General features: G+C 54.6%; 1 protein-coding gene across 1 annotated transcript in view; it reads left to right on the top strand.

The window, feature by feature from the left end:
* The window catches only part of SKAP1 (src kinase associated phosphoprotein 1), a 202,012-nt gene that overhangs the window by 147,314 nt on the left and 33,904 nt on the right, over positions 1-20,794 (top strand). Inside the window, exons 5-8 of the mRNA XM_054176923.1 lie at positions 15,534-15,614; positions 16,587-16,670; positions 18,548-18,672; positions 19,231-19,294. Of these exons, the coding sequence (XP_054032898.1) occupies positions 15,534-15,614; positions 16,587-16,670; positions 18,548-18,672; positions 19,231-19,294 (354 nt within the window). The remainder of the gene's footprint in view (positions 1-15,533; positions 15,615-16,586; positions 16,671-18,547; positions 18,673-19,230; positions 19,295-20,794) is intronic.

Here is a 20,794-nt window from a genome sequence, read left to right as displayed (position 1 = left end):
GGCTGTGCAGGGCTGTTGCAGCCCTCAATCCCTGGCATGGTGATGCCCTTCTCACTCCCCACCCCCTGCTTTGCCACGGAGATTTGGTGCTCCCTAAAAGAAAACCGATCCCACCTTTGTCCCTTCCCAACTGCCTCTCTGGAACACAAATCTTTCTTTTCTCCCCATGGATTTGCAGGGCAGGCCCAGGCTGAGAGGTTGAGTTTCAGGGAGGAGACTCAGAGCTTTTCCAAGAGGAAGCAGCTTGCTCTTCTTTTTTTGCTGTGGTGCTTTATTTTCCCCCACCCTCTGCCCCTTCTTTTGAGGGAGGTAACTGGCACCTCATTTATCTGGGGCTTTGTTATGACTCTGGGCTAGCAGATACCACACTTAGCAAACTCTCACTCTTCCCTAATGGAAGAGCCTTTAATCTAATTGCCCCTCCCATCACCCAACACCGGAGCCTGCAGCATCCTCCTCCCACGGGCAGGACGTTCTTCCTCCACCGGAGCGAGCAGCGATGCTTCCCCATTGCCCGGTTCCTCCGTGGCTCCATGCCCAGCCAAACTGGGATGGTAGGAGGCGGGAGCCTGGGAGGACTCACAGACACCAAATTCGCCCCTGTCAGCCTCACCTCGGGGTGCCAGACCCTGGAAAGAGTTGGAGAGAGGGAAGTGGAAAGTGGAGGGGGTGGGGTGGCTAAAGCCGGTGGATGTTGCTGGGCTGCTGCTGCTGGATGGGGAAAAAGGAGGTGTGAAATCCTGGGGTATGCTGCAGGGAGTCCTGGCTCTTCCTGGGACATCAGGAGGATGTTCTTTGGGCATCAGGAGGATGTTCTTTGGACATAGGAGAAAGTTCTTTGGACATAGAAGAACTTCTTTGGACATAGGAGGAAGTCCTTTGGACATAGGAGGAAGTTCTTTGGACATCAGGTGAAAGTTCTTTGGACATAGAGGAACTTCTTTGGACATTAGGAGGAAGTTCTTTGGGCATCATGAGGATGTTCTTTGCAATGAGGGTGGTGGAACACTGGAACAGGTTGCTCAGGGAGGTGGTGGAGGAGTGTCCCATCCCTGGAAACATTCAAGCTCAGGCCAAGGGGGAATGGTTTGAAGCTGAGGGAGAGCAGCAGTAGGCTGAATCTTAGGCAGAAACTCTTCAGTACAAGGCTGGTGAGACTCTGGCACAGGCTGCCCAGGGGGGTGGTGGATGCATCTTCCCTGGGGGTGTTCAAGGCCAGGTTGGATGAGGCCTTGAGCAGCTGAGTCTGGCTGAGAGGTTTTAGAATAGAATAGAATAGAATAGGATAGGGTAGGATAGGATAGGATAGGATAGGATAGGATAGGATAGGATAGGATAGGATAGGATAGGATAGGATAGGATAGGATAGGATAGGATAGGATAGAATAGAATAGACCAGGTTGGAAAAGACCTTTGAGATCATCAAGTCTAACCTATCACCCAACACCATCTAACCAACTAAACCATGGCACCAAGGGCCTCATCCAGGCTCTTCCTAAACACCTCCAGGGATGGGGACTCCACCACCTCCCTGGGCAGCACATTCCCATGGCCAATCTCTCTTGCTGGGAAGAATTTCTTCCTAACATCCAGCCTGAACCTTCCCTGGCACAGCTTGAGACTGTGTCCTCTTGTTCTGGTGCTGCTTGCCTGGGAGAAGAGACCAACCCCCACCTGGCTCCAACCTCCCTCCAGGTAGTAGCAGAGAGCAAGAAGGTCTCCCCTGAGCCTCCTCTTCTCCAGGCTAAGCAACCCCAGCTCCCTCAGGGTGTCCCTGCCCATGGCAGGGAGGTTGGAGCAGATGATCTCTGAGGTCCCTTTCAACCTGAGCCATTCTGGGACCTATTAAATCAATCAGCTTTTACATTTAATAGGACTGAAGGCTCTGGATTTATAGTTCTTTCCCCCCCTCCCCCTTCCTATATCCATCAAGTTAAAAGGGAATTTATTTTCCCCATAAAAATCCAAAAGGTTGGGGTTTTTGTGTCCTTTTTGTTGCTGTTGTTGCTGTTGCTTTGCCTCCCAGCCCTGAGCCCTGCAGTGCTGAGCAGCAGCCATGAATAAAAGCCTAATAATCACCTCCCTACAAAGTGCCTCTTCCACCAGCAGCCAGCACTGAAACACCCAAATAAATGTTTGTTAAGCTCCCTAATGGCCACGATGAGTTGGGGCCTGGGAAATGGAGGTTTTGCTGAGAGAAATGGGGAGTTTACCATAAAAAGGAACTTTGTCAGCAGCTGAAGGGTTCCAGAGCTTCCCTTCAGAAAGGGAATTAAAGAAAAAGAGAGAAGCAGCAGTGCAGAAGGAGACCAAAATGGGAGGTTTCCAGCAGGAGGCCTTGCCTGATGGTTGAAATCATCCTGGGAATTGAGGGTTTTCAATCAGTTTGGAGTTAAGAGCATAGAATCCTAACCCTAACCCTGCCACTTCCCTGGGCAGCCTCTTCCAATGCCAGAGAACCCTTGCTGGGAAGGAATTTGTCCTAATATCCAACCTGAACCTCCTCTGGTTGCAACCTGAAGCCCAGAGTCAGGGAATTGTCAGGGTTGGAAGGGAGCTCAAGGCTCAGCCAGCTCCAACCCCCCTGCCATGGCCAGGGTCACCTCACACCACAGCAGGTTGCTCACAGCCACCTCCAGCCTGGCTGCAAACACCTCCAGGCAGGAGGCTTCCACCACCTCCCTGGGCAACCTGTGCCAGGCTCTCACCACCCTCCTGGGGAAGAATTTCTTCCTGACATCCAACCCACTTCTAGCTTTGCTCCAACCCACCCAAAGCTCTGGGTCCTGGGTCTTTGTTGGGACCACCACCCCCCAGGAAGCCTTTGGGATACCTCTGCTATGAGGCTAGGCTGAGTGAGCCATGGAATCAGAAAATGGGTTGGGTTGGAAGGGACCTTAAAGATCATCTGCCTTAAAGATCAGCCAGTTTCAAGCCCCTTGCCATGGGCAGGGACACTTCCCACCAGCCCAGCTTGCTCAAGGTCCCTTCCAACCTGGCTTTCAACACTTGCCAGGCTTGGAGCTTCCACAGCTTCTCTGGGCAACTTGTTGCAGTGCCTCAGCACCCTCATGGGAAAAGACTCTCTTCCTAATGTCTAATCTCAACCCAGCTTCTTCCAGTGTGAAGCCATCATCCCTCACCCTGTCACTGCAGCCCTTTCTCAAGTGTCCCTGCTCAGCTCTCCTGCAGCCCTCTCTAACTACTGGAAGGCTGCTCTGAGGTCTCCCTGGAGCCAAGGAACAACCCCAACTCTCCCAACCAGCAGAAGAGGTGCTCCAGCCCTCTGATCATCTTTAGGAACAAGTTCTTTACCATGAGGGTGCTGGAACACTACAACAGGCTGCCCAGGGAGGTGGTTGAAGCCTCATGCCTGGAGATATTCAAGGTGAGGCTCAACAGGGCTCTGAGCAACCTGATCTAGTGGAGGATGTCCCTGCTGACTGCAGAGGGGGTTGGACTGGCTGACCTTTGGAGGTCCCTTCCAACCCACACCATTCTATGATTCTATGATTTGTGGCCTCCTCTGGAACCTTCTCCCTGTCCTTCTTGTTTTGGGGACCCCAGAGCAGGCCACAGGAAACTCATTTCAGAAGGGGTTTGGTGGTGGTTTGGGGTTTGGTGGTGGTTTAGGCATTGGTGATGGTTTGGTCTCCATGTCCTTCTTGGTTTTGGGGCCCCAGAGCAGGCCACAGTAAACTCACTTCAGAAGGGGTTTGGTGATGGTTTGGGGTTTGGTGGTGGTTTGGTCTCCATGTCCTTGTTCTGGGGGCCTCAGAGAAGACCACAGGAAACTCATTTCAGAAGGGGTTTGGTGATGGTTTGAGGTTTGGTGATGGTTTGAGGTTTGGTGGTGGTTTAGGCATTGGTGATGGTTTGGTCTCCATGTCCTTCTTGGTTTTGGGGCCCCAGAGCAGGCCACAGTAAGCTCATTTCAGAAGGGGTTTGGTGGTGGTTTGGGGTTTGGTGGTGGTTTGGAGGCGTTTTGGTGGTAGTTTGGGGTTTGGTGGTGGCTTGGGCATCCGTGGTGGTTTGGTCTCCATGTCCTTCTTGGTTTGGGGACCCCAGAGCAGACCACAGGAAACTCATTTCAGAAGGGGTTTGGTGGTGGCTTAGGGTTTGGTGGTGGTTTAGGCATTGGTGATGGTTTGGTCTCCAGTGTTTGCCTCTCCAATCTGTCTGTATCCAGCCTGGCAGCTGCTCCAGCACATTCATTTGGTAGCAAGGCAATCCTTAAATGGGCAGAGAATAATTCCTGCTGACATCAAGCACCTTTATTTGGCTATAACTATCTACATTAAGGAGGTTGGATTGCTCTCACCGTCTCAGCACAGGGTAGTTGAAGCTCTATTACTCCTTTGCAAAGCTGTTCCTGGCTCTCCTCCTGATTTATTTCACCTAGCAGAGAGAGAGAGAGAGAGAGAGAGGGAGCCAGGCTGGGTGTGTCTAGATTCATGTTGTGTTGTTATCTAGTGGGGGGGGGGGGGGTAGGGGGAAATAGTAATAATAAAATCAACATTTCTTTTCCTAATCCAAGGTCTGTGATGGAAATCAAGAGGGCTCCAGGGAAGGCAAAGGCATTTGATGGGTGTAAAACGAGAGGAGAAGTGAGCCCGAGGGGAGGATTTAGCAGGGATCCTGCTTTTATCATTTTATGACCTGTTGATTTGACTTTGCTAACAATTACTCACAAGGAGGAAGCAAGGAAATACATTAAATATAGATGTGTGTGTGTGTGTGTGTGTAAAAAAACCCCAGAGCTGAGCCTAGATGAAAGGGAAGTGGGAGAAGCAAGCTGGGTGTTGGAGATGGAAGAGCTTAATAAGTACAGGAAGGGCGGCTGCCTCCCGCTGCCTGCCTCCAGCCCCAGCAAGGACCTTCCTCAGGGTTGCAGGAGTTGCAAGCCCAGTGACTCCCAGCATCAAACTGGGCCAGGGAGCTCTGGGGGGGCAGGGGGAGAGGGTGCTGGAGTCAGCGTGCCTGGAGGTGTGCAGAGACATGGGAATGGAATGGAATGGAATGGGATGGAATGGAATGGAATGGAATGGAATGGAATGGAATGGAATGGAATGGAATGGAATGGAGTAGAGTAGAATGGAGTAGAATGGAGTAGAATAGAATAGAATAGAATAGAATAGAATAGAATAGAATAGAATAGAATAGAATAGAATAGAGTAGAATAGAGTAGAATAGAATAGAATAGAATAGAATAGAATAGAATAGAATAGAATAGAATAGAATAGAATAGAATAGAATAGAATAGAATGGAATAGACCAGGTTGGAAAAGACCTTTGAGATGATCCAGTCCAACCTATCACCCAGCACCATCTGATCAACTAAACCATGGCACCAAGGGCCTCATCCAGCCTCTTCCTAAACACCTCCAGGGATGGGGACTCCACCACCTCCCTGGGCAGCACACTCCAATGGCCAATCTCTCTTGCTGGGAAGAATTTCTTCCTCACCTCCAGCCTAAACCTCCCCTGGCACAGCTTAAGGCTGTGTCCTCTTGTTCTGGTGCTGCTTGCCTGGGAGAAGAGACCAACCCTCAGCTGGCTACAACCTCCCTTCAGGGAGTTGGAGAGAGCAAGAAGATCTCTCCTGAGCCTCCTCTTCTCCAGGCTAAGCAACCCCAGCTCCCTCAGCCTCTCCTCATAGGGCTGTGTTCCAAACCCCTCCCCAGCTTTGTTGCCCTTCTCTGGACACCTTCCAGCATCTCAACATCTTTCCTAACCTGAGGGGCCCAGAGGGGCCCAGAGGGGCTGAGTACTCTGGGTGCAGGAGGAGGCAGCAGAAAGGCTCTGCCTGAGCTGGGCTTCAGTGAACAGGGGGAAGATGGCAGCAGGTTAGGTGGTTGAAGAGATGCTGAACAGGCTGCCCAGGGAGGTGGTGGAGTCGCCAGCCCTGGAGGGGTTCAAGAAACCTATGGACATGGCAGCTGGGGACGTGATTTGGTGGCCATGGTGGTGCTGGGTTGCTGGTTGGACTGGATGGGCTTAGAGAGCTTCTCCAACTGAAGTGGTGATGTGATTCCATGGTTCCATGACTCCATGATTCCATGACCCCATGATTCTATGATTCCATGACTCCATGATTCCATGACCCTATGATTCTATGACTCTATGATTCCATGACTCCATGATTCTATGATTCCATGACTCTATTATTCCATGACTCCATGATTCTATGCCCTTCCTGCTCCCCTTTCCCACCCTTTTCCCACCCCCTTCCTCCCCTTTCCCCTTCCCCTTCCTCCCCTTTCCCCCTGCATTTTCAACCCCAACTGGGGGTCTCCAGGGGAAGTTGTTCTCCACGGGAGAAGGCAGCTCTGCAGTTCCAGGAGAGAAATGAAGTAGCAATGCAAATCCTCAGGGAAATCATTTCATTTTTTCCCCAGCCCTTCTCACTTGGCTTCTTGTCTGCAGAGGGGCAGGGGGAGGATGGAGCTGATTGATGCCACCGGTCGGCAGACGAACGTGGAGGTGAGGTCAGGCAGGGACATTCCTCATCTCTCCTCGGAGATCCCTTGGGCCAGGGGGAATCAAAGCATTTCAAATGGGAGAGGTCAGGAGAGCGGCAGTGGGAGAGGGTAAAGAGCAGAGCCTGCTGCCTCCTCCAGGAGGGTTGACACCCATCCATCTTCATCTGGCCATCGTTTCCGCTCGAAGAGCTGCGTCTCGTGCGCTTGGCTTCCCTTCCTCACCCTCCTCTCCCCTGCGACCCCCCGGCTCTCCCTCCCGGAGCCATCGGAATCGCCGGCACCAAGGCCGAGGAGGATGAGGGAAGGAGCTCTGAGGGGAAGTCAAGAAGGGGGCTGCAGCTGCCCCCCATGGGCTCGGGCCAACAGGTGTCTGCTCCTTCCCCAGCCTCTCTGAGCTCCCGGCAAGGGAAAAAATCTCCCTTCTGGCCTTTGGGAATGGTCACAGAGGGTTGGGGTTGGAGGAGATCTTGGAGGGCGTTGAGGCCAGCTGCTCACCCAGAGCTCACAGCCCCACCACTGCTGGAGGCCACTGCCACCAAACTGTGGCCCTCAGCACCACAGCCATGGGGATTTTAAGTGCCTTCAGGGATGGGGACTCTGCCACCTCCCTGGGCAGCCTCTTCCCACACCTGAGAACCCTTGCTGGGAAGGAATTTGTCCTAATATCCCACCTGAACCACCCCTGGTTGCAACCTGAAGCCCAGAGTCAGAGAATTGTCAGGGTTGGAAGGCACCTCAAGGCTCAGCCAGTTCCAGCACCCTGCCATGGAGAGGGACACCTCACACTACGGCAGGTTGCTCACAGCCACCTTCAGCCTGGCCTTAAAGCCTTCCAGAGATGAGGCTTCCACCACCTCCCCGAGCAACCTGTGCCAGTCTCTCACCACCCTCCTCACATCCAAGCTGAATCTGCCCTCTTCTAGCTCAGATCCATCCCCCCCAGTCCTATCACTCCCTGACACCCTCAAAAGTCCCTCCCTAGTTTTCTTGTAGCCCCCTTCAGATACCGGAAGGCCACAATTAGGTCTCCTGGGAGCCTTCTCTTCTCCAGACTGAACAGCCCCAACTCTCTCAGTCTGTCTCCAGAGCAGAGCAGCTCCAGCCCTCTGCTCATCCTCGTGGCCCTTCTCTGGACACCTTCCAGCACCTCCAGATCCTTCCTGTCCTAGGGGCTCCAGAACCGGACACAGAGCTGCAGCTGTGGTCTCAGCAGAGTGGAGCAAAGGGGGAGAATCCCCTCCCTGGCCCTGCTGGCCACACTTCTCTTGCTGCAGCCCAGGCTCTGCTTGGCTCTCTGGGCTGCAAGTGCTCCCTGCTGGCTCATTTGAGCTTGTCCTCCCCCAGCACCCCCAAGTCCTTTTCTTCAGGGTTGCTCTCAAGCCATTCCCTGCCCAGCCTGTATCAGTGCTTGGGATTGCCCTGACCCAGCTGCAGGACCTTGCATCTTGTCTTGTTGTACCTCATGAGGTTGTCCTGGGCTCACCTCTCCAGCCTGTCAAGGCTTTCTGGGCTGCAAGTGCACACTGGTGGCTCATGTTGAGCTACTCATCCACCAGCACCATCAAGTCCTTTGGAATGGAATGGAATGGAATGGAATGGAATGGAATGGAATGGAATGGAATGGAATGGAATGGAATGGAATGGAGTGGAGTGGAGTGGAATGGAGTGGAATGGAATGGAGTGGAATGGAGTGGAATGGAATGGAGTGGAATGGAGTGGGATAGGAATAGGGATAGGATAGGATAGGATAGGATAGGATAGGATAGGATAGGATAGGATAGGATAGGATAGGATAGGATAGGATAGGATAGGATAGGATTAACCAGGTTGGAAAAGACCTTTGAGATCATCCAGTCCAACCTATCACCCAACACCATCTAACCAACTAAACCATGGCACCAAGTGCCTCATCCAGCCTCTTTCTAAACACCTCCAGGGATGGGGACTCCACCACCTCCCTGGGCAGCACATCCCAAAGGCCAATCTCTCTTGCTGGGAAGAATTTCTTCCTCACCTCCAGCCTAAACCTCCCCTGGCACAGCTTGAGACTGTGTCCTCTTGTTCTGGTGCCGCTTGCCTGGGAGAAGAGACCAACCCCCACCTGGCTACAACCTCCCTTCAGGTTTACTTCAGGGCTGCTGGGAGCTGCCCTTCTCCCGCGCGCGGCGAGGCGAGCCGCCCCGTGGCAAAAGAAACGGATGAGGCCTTCAAAAGAGGGGGGCAAAAAAAAACTCCCAACCCTTTCTGCAGCGCCTGGAAAATGAGGCAGTCCACTTAACGAGGACTGGTGACCCACCAGGTGGAGCCCCCAGGAGCGGCTCCAGCGAAGGGGAAAGCGCAAAGCGCAGCCCGTAATGAAGTCCCTCCCCGCGGCCGGCTGTGTCCCCTGCCCGCGGACAGGAAAGGACGGGCGGCTCGCAGCCGCTGATTGGAGTTAATGGTAATAAATTCCTCACTTGTGATGCATTAACTTTAATGTTTTCATTACGTGATGATTTAGGTTTTCCCTCCTCACCTTGTAAATCATCTCGGGCCGGTAGCACAGCAGGTCGGCCGCCTGACATCATGTTATGTTTGGAGGAGAGGAATAACAGGGGAATGAGTTACACCGAGGAAGGATTTATGGATTTCATGCATTGCCCTCTCGTTTCTTTTTGTTTTCCCTTTCTCCTTTTTTTTTCCCGTTCCCCTTTTTTTTCTTTCTCCTTTTTTTCCTTTCTCCTTTTTTTTTCTTTCTCCTTTTTTTTTCCTTCCCCTTTTTTTTCTTTCTCCTTTTTTTCCTTTCTCCTTTTTTCTTTCTTTCTCCTCTTTTTTTCTCCCTCCTTTTTTCTCCCTCCTTTTTTCTCCCTCCTTTTTTCTTCTTTTTTTTTCTTTCTCCTTTTTTTCTTTCCCCTCTTCCCCCCCCTCCTTTTTTTCTCCTTTATTTTTCTTTCTCCTTTTTCCTTTCTCCTCTGTTTTCCCCTTCTTTTCTCTTTGTCCTTTTTTCTTTCTCTGTTTCTCTCCTTTTTCCTTCCTCTTTTCCCCTTCTTTTTTCTTTCTCCTTTTATTTTTTCTCCTTTTCTTCTCCTTTTTCTTCTTTCTCCTTTTTCTTCTTTCTCCTTTTTCTTCTTTCTCCCTTTTCTTTTTCCTCCTTTCTCATTTTTATTTATCTTTTTTCTTTCTCCTTTTTTTCCTCTTTTTCATGTTCTTTTTTTCTCCTATTCTTCTCCTTTTCTTTTTCATTTTTTCTCCTTTTTTTCTTCCTCCTTTTTTCTTCCTCCTTCTTTCTTCCTCCTTCTTTCTTTCTCCCTTTTTTCTTTCTCCCTTTTTTCTTTTTTCTTTCTCCCTTTTTTCCTTTTTTCTTTCTCCCTTTTTTCTTTTTCCTTTTTTTCTCCTTTTCTTTCTTTTCTTTCCTTTTTCTTTCTCCTTTTTTCTTTCTCCTATTCTTTCCTCCTTTTTTCTTTCTCCTTTCTTTCCTTTCTCCTTTCTTTCCTTTCTCCTTTCTTTCCTTTCTCCTATTCTTCTTTCTCCCTTTAATTTTCCTTTTTTTCCCTCCTTTTTTTCATTCTCCTTTTATCTTTCTTTTTTTTTCCTTTCTCTTTTTCTTCTTCCTTTTTTCCCCTTCCTTTTTTTTTCTTTCTCCCTTTTTTCCCCTTCCTTTTTTTTTCCTTTCTCCCTTTTCCTCCCCCTATTTTTCCTCCTTTTTTTCCTTTCTCCCTTTTTTTTTCTTTCTCCAGGCTCTCAGCCCCAGGGTTCTCAGCCTTTGCTCCTCACAGACCTGCTCCAAGCCCCTCAGCAGCTTTGGAGCTTCCCTTGGACTCTCTCCAGTAGTTCCCTGTCCCTTTTGAACTGGGGAGCCCAGAACTGGACACAATACTCTGGGTGCAGCCTCATCAGGGTAGAGTCAAGGGGAGGAGAACCTCCCTTGACCTGCTGGCCACATTCTTCATGCACCTCAGGAGCTCATTGTCTTTCTTGGCTGCAAGGGCACGTTGGTGGCTCATGGTGACCTTGCTGTCCACCAGCTCTCCTAGGTCCTTCTCCATGGAGCCATGTCCCAGCAGCTCACCCTTTCATCTGCACTGGTGCAGGAGGTTGTTCCTCCCCAGGTGCAAGACCCTCCACTTGCCCTTGCTGAACATCCTCAGGTTCCCTTTGCCCAACTCTCCAGCCTGGCCAGGTCTCACTGAAAGGCAGCACAGCCAGAGGGATGCCCATGGCCAGGCAGCCAGCCCCATCTGAGCAGGGATCCAGGCTGAGAAGGACACCCAGTTTCCATAGCAACTCCCCAAATCCAGTTGCTGCTGAAGGGCTGGGGGTTGGGTTTGGTTTCCCCCTCCCTCTTTTGCTGAGTGGGAGCCCTTGGCTAATGAGCTGTGCAAGGAGATATTGAGATGTAGTGGGGTTTAGTTTGCAAATTACAGACTTAGTCAGTTGGAAGGAAACTTTTGGACCAAAGGCTCAGCTTCCCCTCTGGATTTTCCTTCTCTTTTATTGATTCATTTCTTTCCTTCCCCCTTTCCCTTCATGTAGTAAAGTTGGTTTCACATCAGAGCTGCTGCTGGATTGTCCAGATGGAATTAAACAAACAAAAACCAAACCAAACCAGAACAAAACCAAACCCAGGGGGGTTGGAACTGGATGATCTTTAGGGAACTGGGTGATCTTTAAGGTCCTTTCCTCTTCTTTCCTCTTCCAGGTCCCTTCCAACCCAAACCATTCTATGCAGGAGTCCCAGGGAGGTGTCTGAACCTCCACCCCTGGAGATATTTAAGACCAGGCTTGACAAAGCTCTGACCATCCTGACCCAGTGAAGGATGTCCCTGCTCACTGCAGGGAGGGTTGGACTGGCTGACCTCAGGAGGTCCCTTCCAACCCAAACCATTCTGTGAAGGAATCCCAGGGAGGTGTCTGAGGCCCCAGCCCTGGAGATATTCAAGGTCAGACTCAACAAGGCTCTGACCATCCTGACCCAGTGAAGGATGTCCCTGCTCACTGCAGGGGGGTTGGACTGGCTGACCCCTGGAAGTCCCTTCCAAGCCTGTGACAACAAACAGTTCCTTGTTCCTACCATCTGAGCCTTGAGTTTGGCCAGAGCCACGAACTCCACTCTGCGGTGCCAGCAGCCACGGCCTGGCCCCTCCTGCTGCGGCAGAGCCTGGCAGGGGGTGGCATCTCCAAAAGCTTCCAGCAATTCCTGAGCCTGTCTGGCTTTGAAGGCCACGGGAGGGAGGGGTTGTTTGTCCCTTTCCCCCCCCCCCCCCCCCCCCCCCCCTGATTGTTTTTCTTTTTCCCCTCATTAGCTTCAATGGCAACGGAGAGCAGGCAGCAGGGAGGGCTTGGGGACGTCAGAGCCGATTGTGCTCTGCTCTGAAAGGGGTTTGGGTGTTCCCTGCAAAGTCCCTGCCAGCAGAGTCTGCTCCTGGCACGCCTGAGCTCGGTGGTGGTGGAGGAGGAGGAATGAGCTGGAACCATCCTGCCTCCAAGCTCCATCCCTTTGAACAGGAGGCTGATGTGACAGCGTGGGCACCGACCTGCCTCCCCCCGGGCATGTTTGGCTGCAGCTCCTGTGACGCTTTGTGCAGCTGCTGTGCATGACTCAGAGACCAACAGGGTTGAGAGCTGAGCTCCAGAGGTCCTTCAGGACACGGTCACGGTGCTCAGCAGCCAAACTCCTGGAAGCTTTGCCCCAAAAAGCTGCTCTTTGGTTGGCAAAGAGAGAGCCTGGGGTGGCTGGACAGCAAGGGTCAGCAGGGGCCAGCAGTGTGACCAGTGGGCTCCTGGGGGGCATTAAAAAAGAGTGTGGCCAGCAGGTCAAGGGAGGTTCTTCTCCTCCTCCTCCTCTATTCTGCCCTAGTGAGGCCACAGCTGGAGTCCTGGCTCCAGGTCTGGGCTCCCCAGGTCAAGGGGGACAAGGAAACTGCTGGAGAGAGTCCAGGGGAGGCTCCAAAGATGCTGAGGGGCCTGGAGCAGCTTTGAGGAGCAAAGGCTGAGAGCCCTGGGGCTGAGAGCCTGGAGCAGAGCAGCCCCAGAGCGGATCTGAGCAATGCTCAGCCAGAACTAAAGGCTGGGGGGCAAGAGGCTGGGGTCAGACTGCTCAGTGGTGCCCAGGGACAGGGCAAGGGGCAAGAGGGAGGGCAGTCTGGGGGAAGTAGGAGGACACATCAGGCTCTACCACAGAGCTCAGGGCACATGGTGGTGGTGGGACAGCAATCCTTCCAGTACCAGATATCTGCTGGGGAAAACGTGGGCTGGGGGAGATGCCAGGGTGGAAGAGACCACTGAGACCATCCAAACACAGCCACAGCCCTGCTGGGAGTGACTGGAGAGGGGCTGTGTGGCTGGGAGGGCACAGATGTGTCCCTCTCAGACGAATTGGAGGTCTTCTCTTTCTGTTCCCATGCCTGGTGGATGGTCATTAGTGATGCCCAGGTGATGGATTTGCTTTTCCATCCTTTGGAGTCCTGGCAGATGTGGTGAGCTGTGCCTTACCTGGGCCAGACAAACCTCCTGCCCTTGGGAAACCAGCAGAGCTTCCTGGGGCTGGGGCTCCCCCCCTCCCCCCTCCAGCTTCTCTGCAGCTTTTAGGTGTCCATTAGGATGGGTTAAAAGGAATTAAACCCCCCCTCAGAGATTGTCCTGGGAGCTTAATTTACCTCTTTGCTGCTAGCAAAAGCCATCTGGATTGTTGTTGGAGGCAACCAGGGGACATGGGGAGTGACAGGGACACCCCCACCCACACACACATCACCCCAGCCCCACCTGCAGCCAGGCAGAGAGCCCCAAGCACTGCTGTGTGTCCCTTCCTCCTCCTCCTCCTCACACAGATTTAATCTCAGCTCTGCCTCTCCAGGGCTGCATTAGAGAGGCTGCCTGCAGCACACAGGTCACAGCTGCCAGCTCTGTGTCATGGGCTGGAAAACTTCAAACTTCCAGAGGCCCCCTGCAATCAAATCAGCCCTCACAACAACCCCCCCCCCCGCCCCCCCTTAATTGTGTTAGCTTTATCTGAGCAGCCACCCAGTATTTAAGGAGATGGGAGCCTCCTTTCCTGCTGGGGAACCGAGGCAGGGTGGCTCCTGCAGAGCAGGAGAGGTTTGGGCTCCCTGAGGGTGTTGGAAGTGATGCTCCAGCGGTGCCTCCCCCAGCCCCAGGGGGCTGATAGCTCAGCAGGTCCTGGGACCCAGAGCCACAAGTAACCTGAAAGATGGGATCTGCTTCCATGGAAAATTGAGCTCAAGTAGGGCAGAGCATGAGTGGGAAGGCAGGAGATCCCCTGGGATCCTGTGCCAAGGGATGACCAGCAGAGAGAGGAGATGGAGGGGCTGGAGGAGGTGGTTGCTGCTTCCCCACTGTGGTTGCTCTTTCGTGGTGTCTGAGAGGTCCTTGCAGTCCCCCAGATCTCTCTTGGCAGCTGGGGAAAGAGCAGAAAGCACATCCCAAGGAGGACCAGGCAGGCTGAGAGCCCCTGGGGCTGTGGAGCCTGGAGAAAAGCAGCTCCAGAGGGGAGCTGAGCAATGCCCAGCGAGAGCTAAAGGCTGGGAGGGCAAGAGGCTGGGGCCAGGCTCTGCTCAGTGCTGCCCAGGCACAGGGCTAGGGCCACAAACTGGACCCCAGGAGGCTCCATCTGAGCAGGAGGAGAAAGTTGTTTGGGGTGAGGCTGCTGGAGGCCTGGAGCAGGCTGCCCAGAGAGGTTGTGGAGAGAGCTTCCAACCCCCCTTGGGCACTGTGCTGCTGGGGGTGCCCTGCTTTGGGAGTGGGCTTGGACAGGCTGAGGGTCTTCCAGAGGTCCCTTTCCACCCTTCCCAGGCTGGGATTCTGTAGCTTGACCTTGGCTCAAGGGCCACCAGCAGCATCCTGCTGCACACCAGCGACTTCTGCAGCTGATTTTCTATCGGGCTGGTGGGGGGGGGGCTGTTTGACGAGAAGGAGGAGGAAGAGGAGGAAGGAGGGGGCAGAGGGAAGCCCCATGCTGCTAATGTACTGCAAGCAAATGAAATTCAATAAGCCAAGCAGGGCTGGCAGCTCCTCCTTCCCCCCCCCCCCCCCCCCCCCCCCCCGGGTAATTCAATTCGAGCTCCGGAGCTGATGGGATCTCGCTGGGGCTGCCTCCAGCCCCCTGCTGGGCTCGGGGGGGGTTTCAGCCATCTGAATAAAAGTTTCACTGCAGCGTGTTTCATGCTGCTGCTGCTGCTGCCAGCGGGATCAGCGAGCTGGGCTTGGGCACGTTCATGGCAGATTCAGAGTGGCGAGGGCCCCCCCTCCCCCTTCTTCTTCCTCCTCCCCTTTCCCTTCCCCCTCTCCTTCCCCCTTCTCCCTCCCCCTTCTGTGGGTTGGAAGAGACCTTTAACATCATCCAGTCCAGCCCTGAACCCAGCACTGCCCCAGGGCACCACCAACCCATGGCCCTCAGCACCACAGCTCCAGGGCTTTGAGACCCCTCCAGGGATGGGGACTCCACCACCTCCCTGGGCAGCACACTCCAATGGCAAATAACTCTATGAAGACCTTCTTCCTCACCTCCAGCTTAAACCTCCCCTGGCATAGCTTGAGACTGTGTCCTCTTGTTCTGGTGCTGCTTGCCTGGCAGAAGAGACCAACCCCCAGCTGGCTCCAACCTTCTCTCAGGGAGTTGCAGAGAGCAAGAAGGTCTCCCCTGAGCCTCCTCTTCTGCAGGCTAAGCAACCCCAGCTCCCTCAGCCTCTCCTCCCAGGGCTGTGCTCCAGACCCCTCCCCAGCTTTGTTGCCCTTCTCTGGACACCTTCCAGCACCTCAACATCTTTCCTCACCTGAGGAGCCCAGAACTGGGCACAGGACTCAAGGTGTGGCCTGAGCAGTGCTGAGCACAGGGGCAGAATGACCTCCCCTGCTCCTGCTGGCCACAAACCACTGTCCTGCTTACTTGGAGAACCTCTGGGAGCCTGCAAGCAGCAGCTGGTGAGGTGGTGATAGGGCATGACCTTCACCTCCAGCCACTGGTCTGCCTTCCCAGGCTGCTTCTGCAGAGAAATGGGCTGCAGAGGTGGTAGGAAGGGGGAATCTCAAGGCTTGGCTCTGCTTTGCTCCCTGTAGGACTGGAGGAGACCACCCCAAAGCCTGTTGAGGACACAGGGAACATTCTGAAGCAGGGATACCTGGAGAAGAGGTGTCGAGGTAAGAGCCTGAGAAGCCTCCTGACGAGAGGAGGGGGGGAGGATGTCACCTCAGGCCTCCCAGCAAGGCAAGAGCCCAGCTGGAGGAGCAAACAGCAGGTTGCCTCTTCCCCTGCAGCTCTCTCTGCAAGGCTTTGCAGACCCTTTGAGGCTTTTTGTGGGCAGCACAGCCTGGCAGGGGGCAGAGCCTTTGGTGAGCCCCTTCCAGCAGCTCAGCAAACTGCACCGAGGTTCAACCCCCACAAATTGAATGCAGCAGCAGCAGCTGAATCCTCTCAGGCAGGAGCTGCCCTTCTAATGAGCAATCCTTAATGAAGATAAAGCCCAGGTGGGGGCAGGAGGCTTGGGAGCACCACACACAGCAGCAGGTTGAGGGGAGGACAAGGAACCAGCCCCAGGCTGATCTGCATTTCGCTGCCTCTTGCCCAAGCTGCAAATTATTTCCCCCTGGCTCAGCTTTGAGCTTGATTTATTTGCTCTGGGACAGGTGGGGTTGAGGCAAGAGCTGTCCTGAGGGCCAGCAGCTGAGCTCTGTGCTTGGTCCTCTCCATGTCTTCACTTGCTCCAGGTCCACAGCAGAAAACTGGGGCTTAAAGCTCAAGGAGGGAGGTTTGACCCAAAGCTGTGTCCCCTCCTGGTTAGTAGGATTAAAGTTACAGCAGCTAAGCTCAGCTCAACTCATCTCTACCTGGAGAAGCCTTGCAGAGCCTCCAGCCTGGTAGGACAACCTGCTTCTGCCCTCTTTGGCTGAGCTTTTGTGTCTCAGTTTGCTTCCCTGATGTTTTGGAGACCTGGAGAAGCCTTGCAGGGTCTCCAGCCTGGTAGGACAACCTGGTTCTGCTTTACTTGGTGGAGCTTTTGTGTCTCAGTTTGCTTCCCTGCCTTTTGAGCAGGGGTTTGGTAGGAAGATGTCTCTTTTATTGCCCCCTAAACATTCAGCTGGAGCTGCCTTGTGTTGTCCTCTCCTTGCCAGACCACAGCTTCTTTGGCTGGGAGTGGAAGAAGCGGTGGTGTGTCCTCAACAGGAAGACCTTCTACTACTATGCCAATGAGAAAAGTAAGTGGGGAGGCATCTGCCTCCAGTCCCCAAACCCAGGGGGGGATGGTTGAGGGCATGGGAAAGAGGAGAGGAGAATCACAGCATTGCCAGGGTTGGAAGGGAGCTCAAGGCTCAGCCAGCTCCAAGCCCCCTGCCATGGGCAGGGACACCTCACACCACAGCAGGTTGCTCACAGCCACCTCCAGCCTGGCTGCAAACACCTCCAGGCAGGAGGCTTCCACCACCTTCCTGGGCAGCCTGTGCCAGGCTCTCACCAACCTCCTGGGGAAGAACTTCTTCCTAACATCCAATCTTGAAGGGGAGGCTGAAGTTTGACCAGAGGAAAGCCTGGGCCATGAGGAGGCTGTGTTTGAGGCTGAGGAGGTTTGAGAGGAACTGTGCTGTTCCTCTCAAGGCACAGTGTGCAGGGTCTGCAGAGGTAGATCTCAGCCTGGGGTCTTCTTCCCTGCTCCACCAAATGCCTCTATTGGTGTGGAACACATCCCACAGCTTGAGTGCTGGGGTCAGTTTTGGGGCCCTTGCTCCAAGAAGGACATTGAGGGGCAGGAGCAGGTCCAGAGGAGGGCAAAGGAGCTGGGGAAGGGTCTGGAGAGCAGGGCAGGGGGAGCAGCAGCTCGTCCCAGGGGGCAGGGGCAGCTTCATAAAGCAATGATGAGCTGGGCTAAATGAAACCTCCCCAGATGACTGCAGTGAAGTTCCTTCTCTGCCCACCCCTGGCTGACACCAGCTGTCTGTGTGCATCCTCCAGGTCCCCAGGCCAATCCTCCCAGGTCCCACTAAGCTTTCCTTGCTGCAGACCAGCCCCTAAATGCTTCAGCACCAGAAAAATCATTGCTCTCATATCTCCCCCCAGCACACAGTGCTCTCTGCTTCATTACAAGCAGCTCAGGCAGCCTCCTGACCCTGGCAACCTTGGGCTGGCTGCCTGCAGTGTCTGGAGGCTCAGGAGGGCATCCTCTTTACTGTGTCCTCATGCAGATGCTGGAGGATTCCCTCTGGATTTCCCAGGCTTGGATGTGCTGAGGCTGATGGGGTGGGAAGGGAACAACTCAAGCAGCTGCTCAGAACCTTCTCTGGCTCTGCAGAGCCTTAGGAAAGATCTTCCAGGGGTGAGGTCAAGGCCTGGAGAAGGCTTTCAGCCAACTGATGACTGCTTTGGTTTAGTCTGTGGCCTTCTGGAGACCATTTGGAAGCTTGCCCCTCACAAAACCAAGCCCACAGCTCCCTGAAGGGAGGTTGGAGTTGGTCTCTCCTCCCAAGGAACAAGTGGCAGGAGAAGAGGAACTGGCCTCAAGTTGCAGCAGGGGAGGTTTAGGTCAGACAATTTCTGTCCTGGGGGAACTGGGGAGGTTCAGCCTGGAGGAAAGGAGGCAGAGAGGAGACCTCTACAGCTCCCTGAAAGGAGGTTGGAGTGAGGTGGGGGCTGGTCTCTTCTCCCTGGTTTCAGGTGATGGAAGGGAGGGGAAATGGCCTGAAATTGTGCCAGGGGAGGCTGAGGTTGGCCATGAGGAACACTTCCACTGCTTGACCACTCTGGCAGCACAGAAAGAGGCTGCCCAGGGAGGTGGTGGAGTCCCCATGCCTGGAGGTGGCCATGGCACCTGGGGCCATGGTTTGATGGGCAGGGTGGTGCTGGGCTGCTGCTTGGGCTGGATGACCTTAGAGACCTTTTCCAACCCCAAACAATTCCATGCAGGTCCTACCTGCAGCCCCCAGCGGTGAAGGTGAGAGCTTCACATCAGCTCGAGGGCAGAGCTGGCTGCGCCCCGGGGGGGGCTCCCTGCCGGCTGCTTCCAGGACCCCCTTCGAGGGGTCCCTCCCAACCTCATGCAGCCTCTGCAGGCTCCAAACTGCTCCTTCTTGGCTTCTTCTAGGCAAGCAACCTAAAGGCAGCTTCCCCATCAGCGAGTGCAGCGCCAGGCTGGCCTCCCACCTGCGCCGGGACTCCCGGCGGAGCTGCTGCTTCGAGCTCAGCTGCCCTTGGAAACGAACCTATGAGGTAGGAGCTGAGGCCACAAATGGATCTCCTGCGCTGCTCTGAGGAGCCAAAAGCACCTGGCCCCCACTCTGGTGGGACCTGCTGGCTCAGGGAGGCTCTGGAAGTCCACCCCTCTCCCCCCCCTGCCGGCTCAGGAGGGCTCTGGCAGCCCCAAGCCCTCTTCCCCCCCTGCCGGCTCAGGAGGGCTCTGGAAGTCCAACCCTCCCCCAGCGAAAACCAACTCAAAGGCATTGCAGGAGGTGTTGATGCTTCTCTTTTCTATGCCAAATGATCTCAGCATGGAGCTTCCTATGGCACAAGAGTGATCCTAGGTTCTCCCAGGACCCTCTCCTGCCCTCCCCTTTCCCCCCTCCCAGGACCCTCTCCTGCCCTCCCCTTTCCCCCCTCCCAGGACCCTCTCCTGCCCTCCCCTTTCCCCCCTCCCAGGACCCTCTCCTGCCCTCCCCTTTCCCCCCTCCCAGGACCCTCTCCTGCCCTCCCCTTTCCCCCCTCCCAGGACCCTTCCCCTCCCCCCTCACACAAGAGCCAGCACAGCCTCAGGTGAATCTCTCTCTGCAGTTCACAGCCCCAAGCCCAGCAGAGGCTGAAGATTGGGTGGATCAGATCCAGTTCCTCCTGAAAGGTGAGGCTGGGAGCTTGGCCCCAACCCCCCTGCCCTGCTTGCTTTGGCCAGATCCTGCCAAGCAGCTTCTCACCCAGCCTGGGGATGGCCTTGTGCTTGCTGCCAGGAGCTTGCTGGGGTCCCAGCATCCCCCTCCTAACCCCTGGGGCTTTTAACCTGCTGCTTCAAAAGAGGTGGGTGGCTGGGTGCTTGGAGCCCTCCAGGCTTTTGGTGGCAGCTTTTGGCTGCTTTGAGAGGATGGAGCTCTGAGACCTCTCCAAGGCTGCAAGTGGCACCAAGGGGGACAAGAAAGGAGCAGGGCTTGGCAGCTCTGCCATCCTCTGCTTGGCTCCAGTTTGAGACCAGTGGCACTGAGGGCAAGACTCCAGCCCCACACGTGGGAAACCCTCTGGAAACCACAGCCAGCTGCCCCAGCTCCTTCCTTGAGGGGCTTGGCTTTGCTCTCTGGCATTTGCCAGCCCTTGTGGGGCTCCTCAGCCCATTGCCAGCTTCCATTCCCTCGCCCCCAGGGGCTCATGGACCAGGCAAAGGGAACACCTCGCTCCCTGCAAGGTCCCTGAGGGGCACAGAGGATGGTAGCTTTTGTGGCTCGGTTTCAGCTCCCTGAAGCTCCTGCAGCAGGTTTTAAACAGCTCTGAGCAGCCTCAGTGAAGCAGCAGGGACTGATGGCTTGGGGGAGCTTTTACTCTCAGGAAGAGAGCCTGGATCTCAAGCTTCCCCCTCCTCCCAACCCCTGTTCTAAAGAGCTCTGGGCTTGGATCTCTCCTCAGCCAAGCTTCAGCGTGGGGAGGTGAAGAGGGAATGAGGCAGCACCAAAGAAAGAGGGGAAAATCCTCCTTCCTTCTGCTTCCCAGCAAGGAAATCTGGAGGGGATAGAATAGAATCAACCAGGTTGGAAGAGACCTTTGAGATCATCAAGTCCAACCTATCATCTAACACTATCTAATCAACTAAACCATGGCACCAAGCACTCCATCCAGGCTCTTCCTAAACACCTCCAGGGAGGAGGACTCCACCTGCCTGGGCAGCACATCCCAAGGGCAAATCTCTCTTTCTATGAAGAACTTCTTCCTCACATCCAACCTAAAGCTCCCCTGGCACAACTGGAGACTGTGTCCTCTTGTTCTGGTGCTGGGTGCCTGGGAGAAGAGACCAACCCCCACCTGGCTACAACCTCCCTTCAGGGAGGTGGAGAGAGCAAGAAGGTCTCCCCTGAGCCTCCTCTTCTGCAGGCTAAGCAACCCCAGCTCCCTCAGCCTCTCCTCCCAGGGCTGTGCTCCAGACCCCTCCCCAGCCTCGTTGCCTTTCTGCTTTCACATGAAACTTCTTTTCCATGCCTGCTGGGGGATGTAGGTTTCTGGCACAGGTTGCCCAGGGAGGTGGTGGCAGCCTCATCCCTGGAGGTGTTTGCAGCCAGGCTGGAGGTGGCTGTGAGCAACCTGCTGTGGTGTGAGGTGTCCCTGCCCATGGCAGGGGGGTTGGAGCTGGCTGAGCCTTGAG

Source organism: Dryobates pubescens, chromosome 36 (assembly GCF_014839835.1).
Source record: "Dryobates pubescens isolate bDryPub1 chromosome 36, bDryPub1.pri, whole genome shotgun sequence".
NCBI classification, from domain to species: Eukaryota; Metazoa; Chordata; class Aves; order Piciformes; family Picidae; genus Dryobates; species Dryobates pubescens.
Note: the sequence above shows the minus strand (reverse complement) of the source record. Positions and strands in the feature narration are given on the sequence as shown.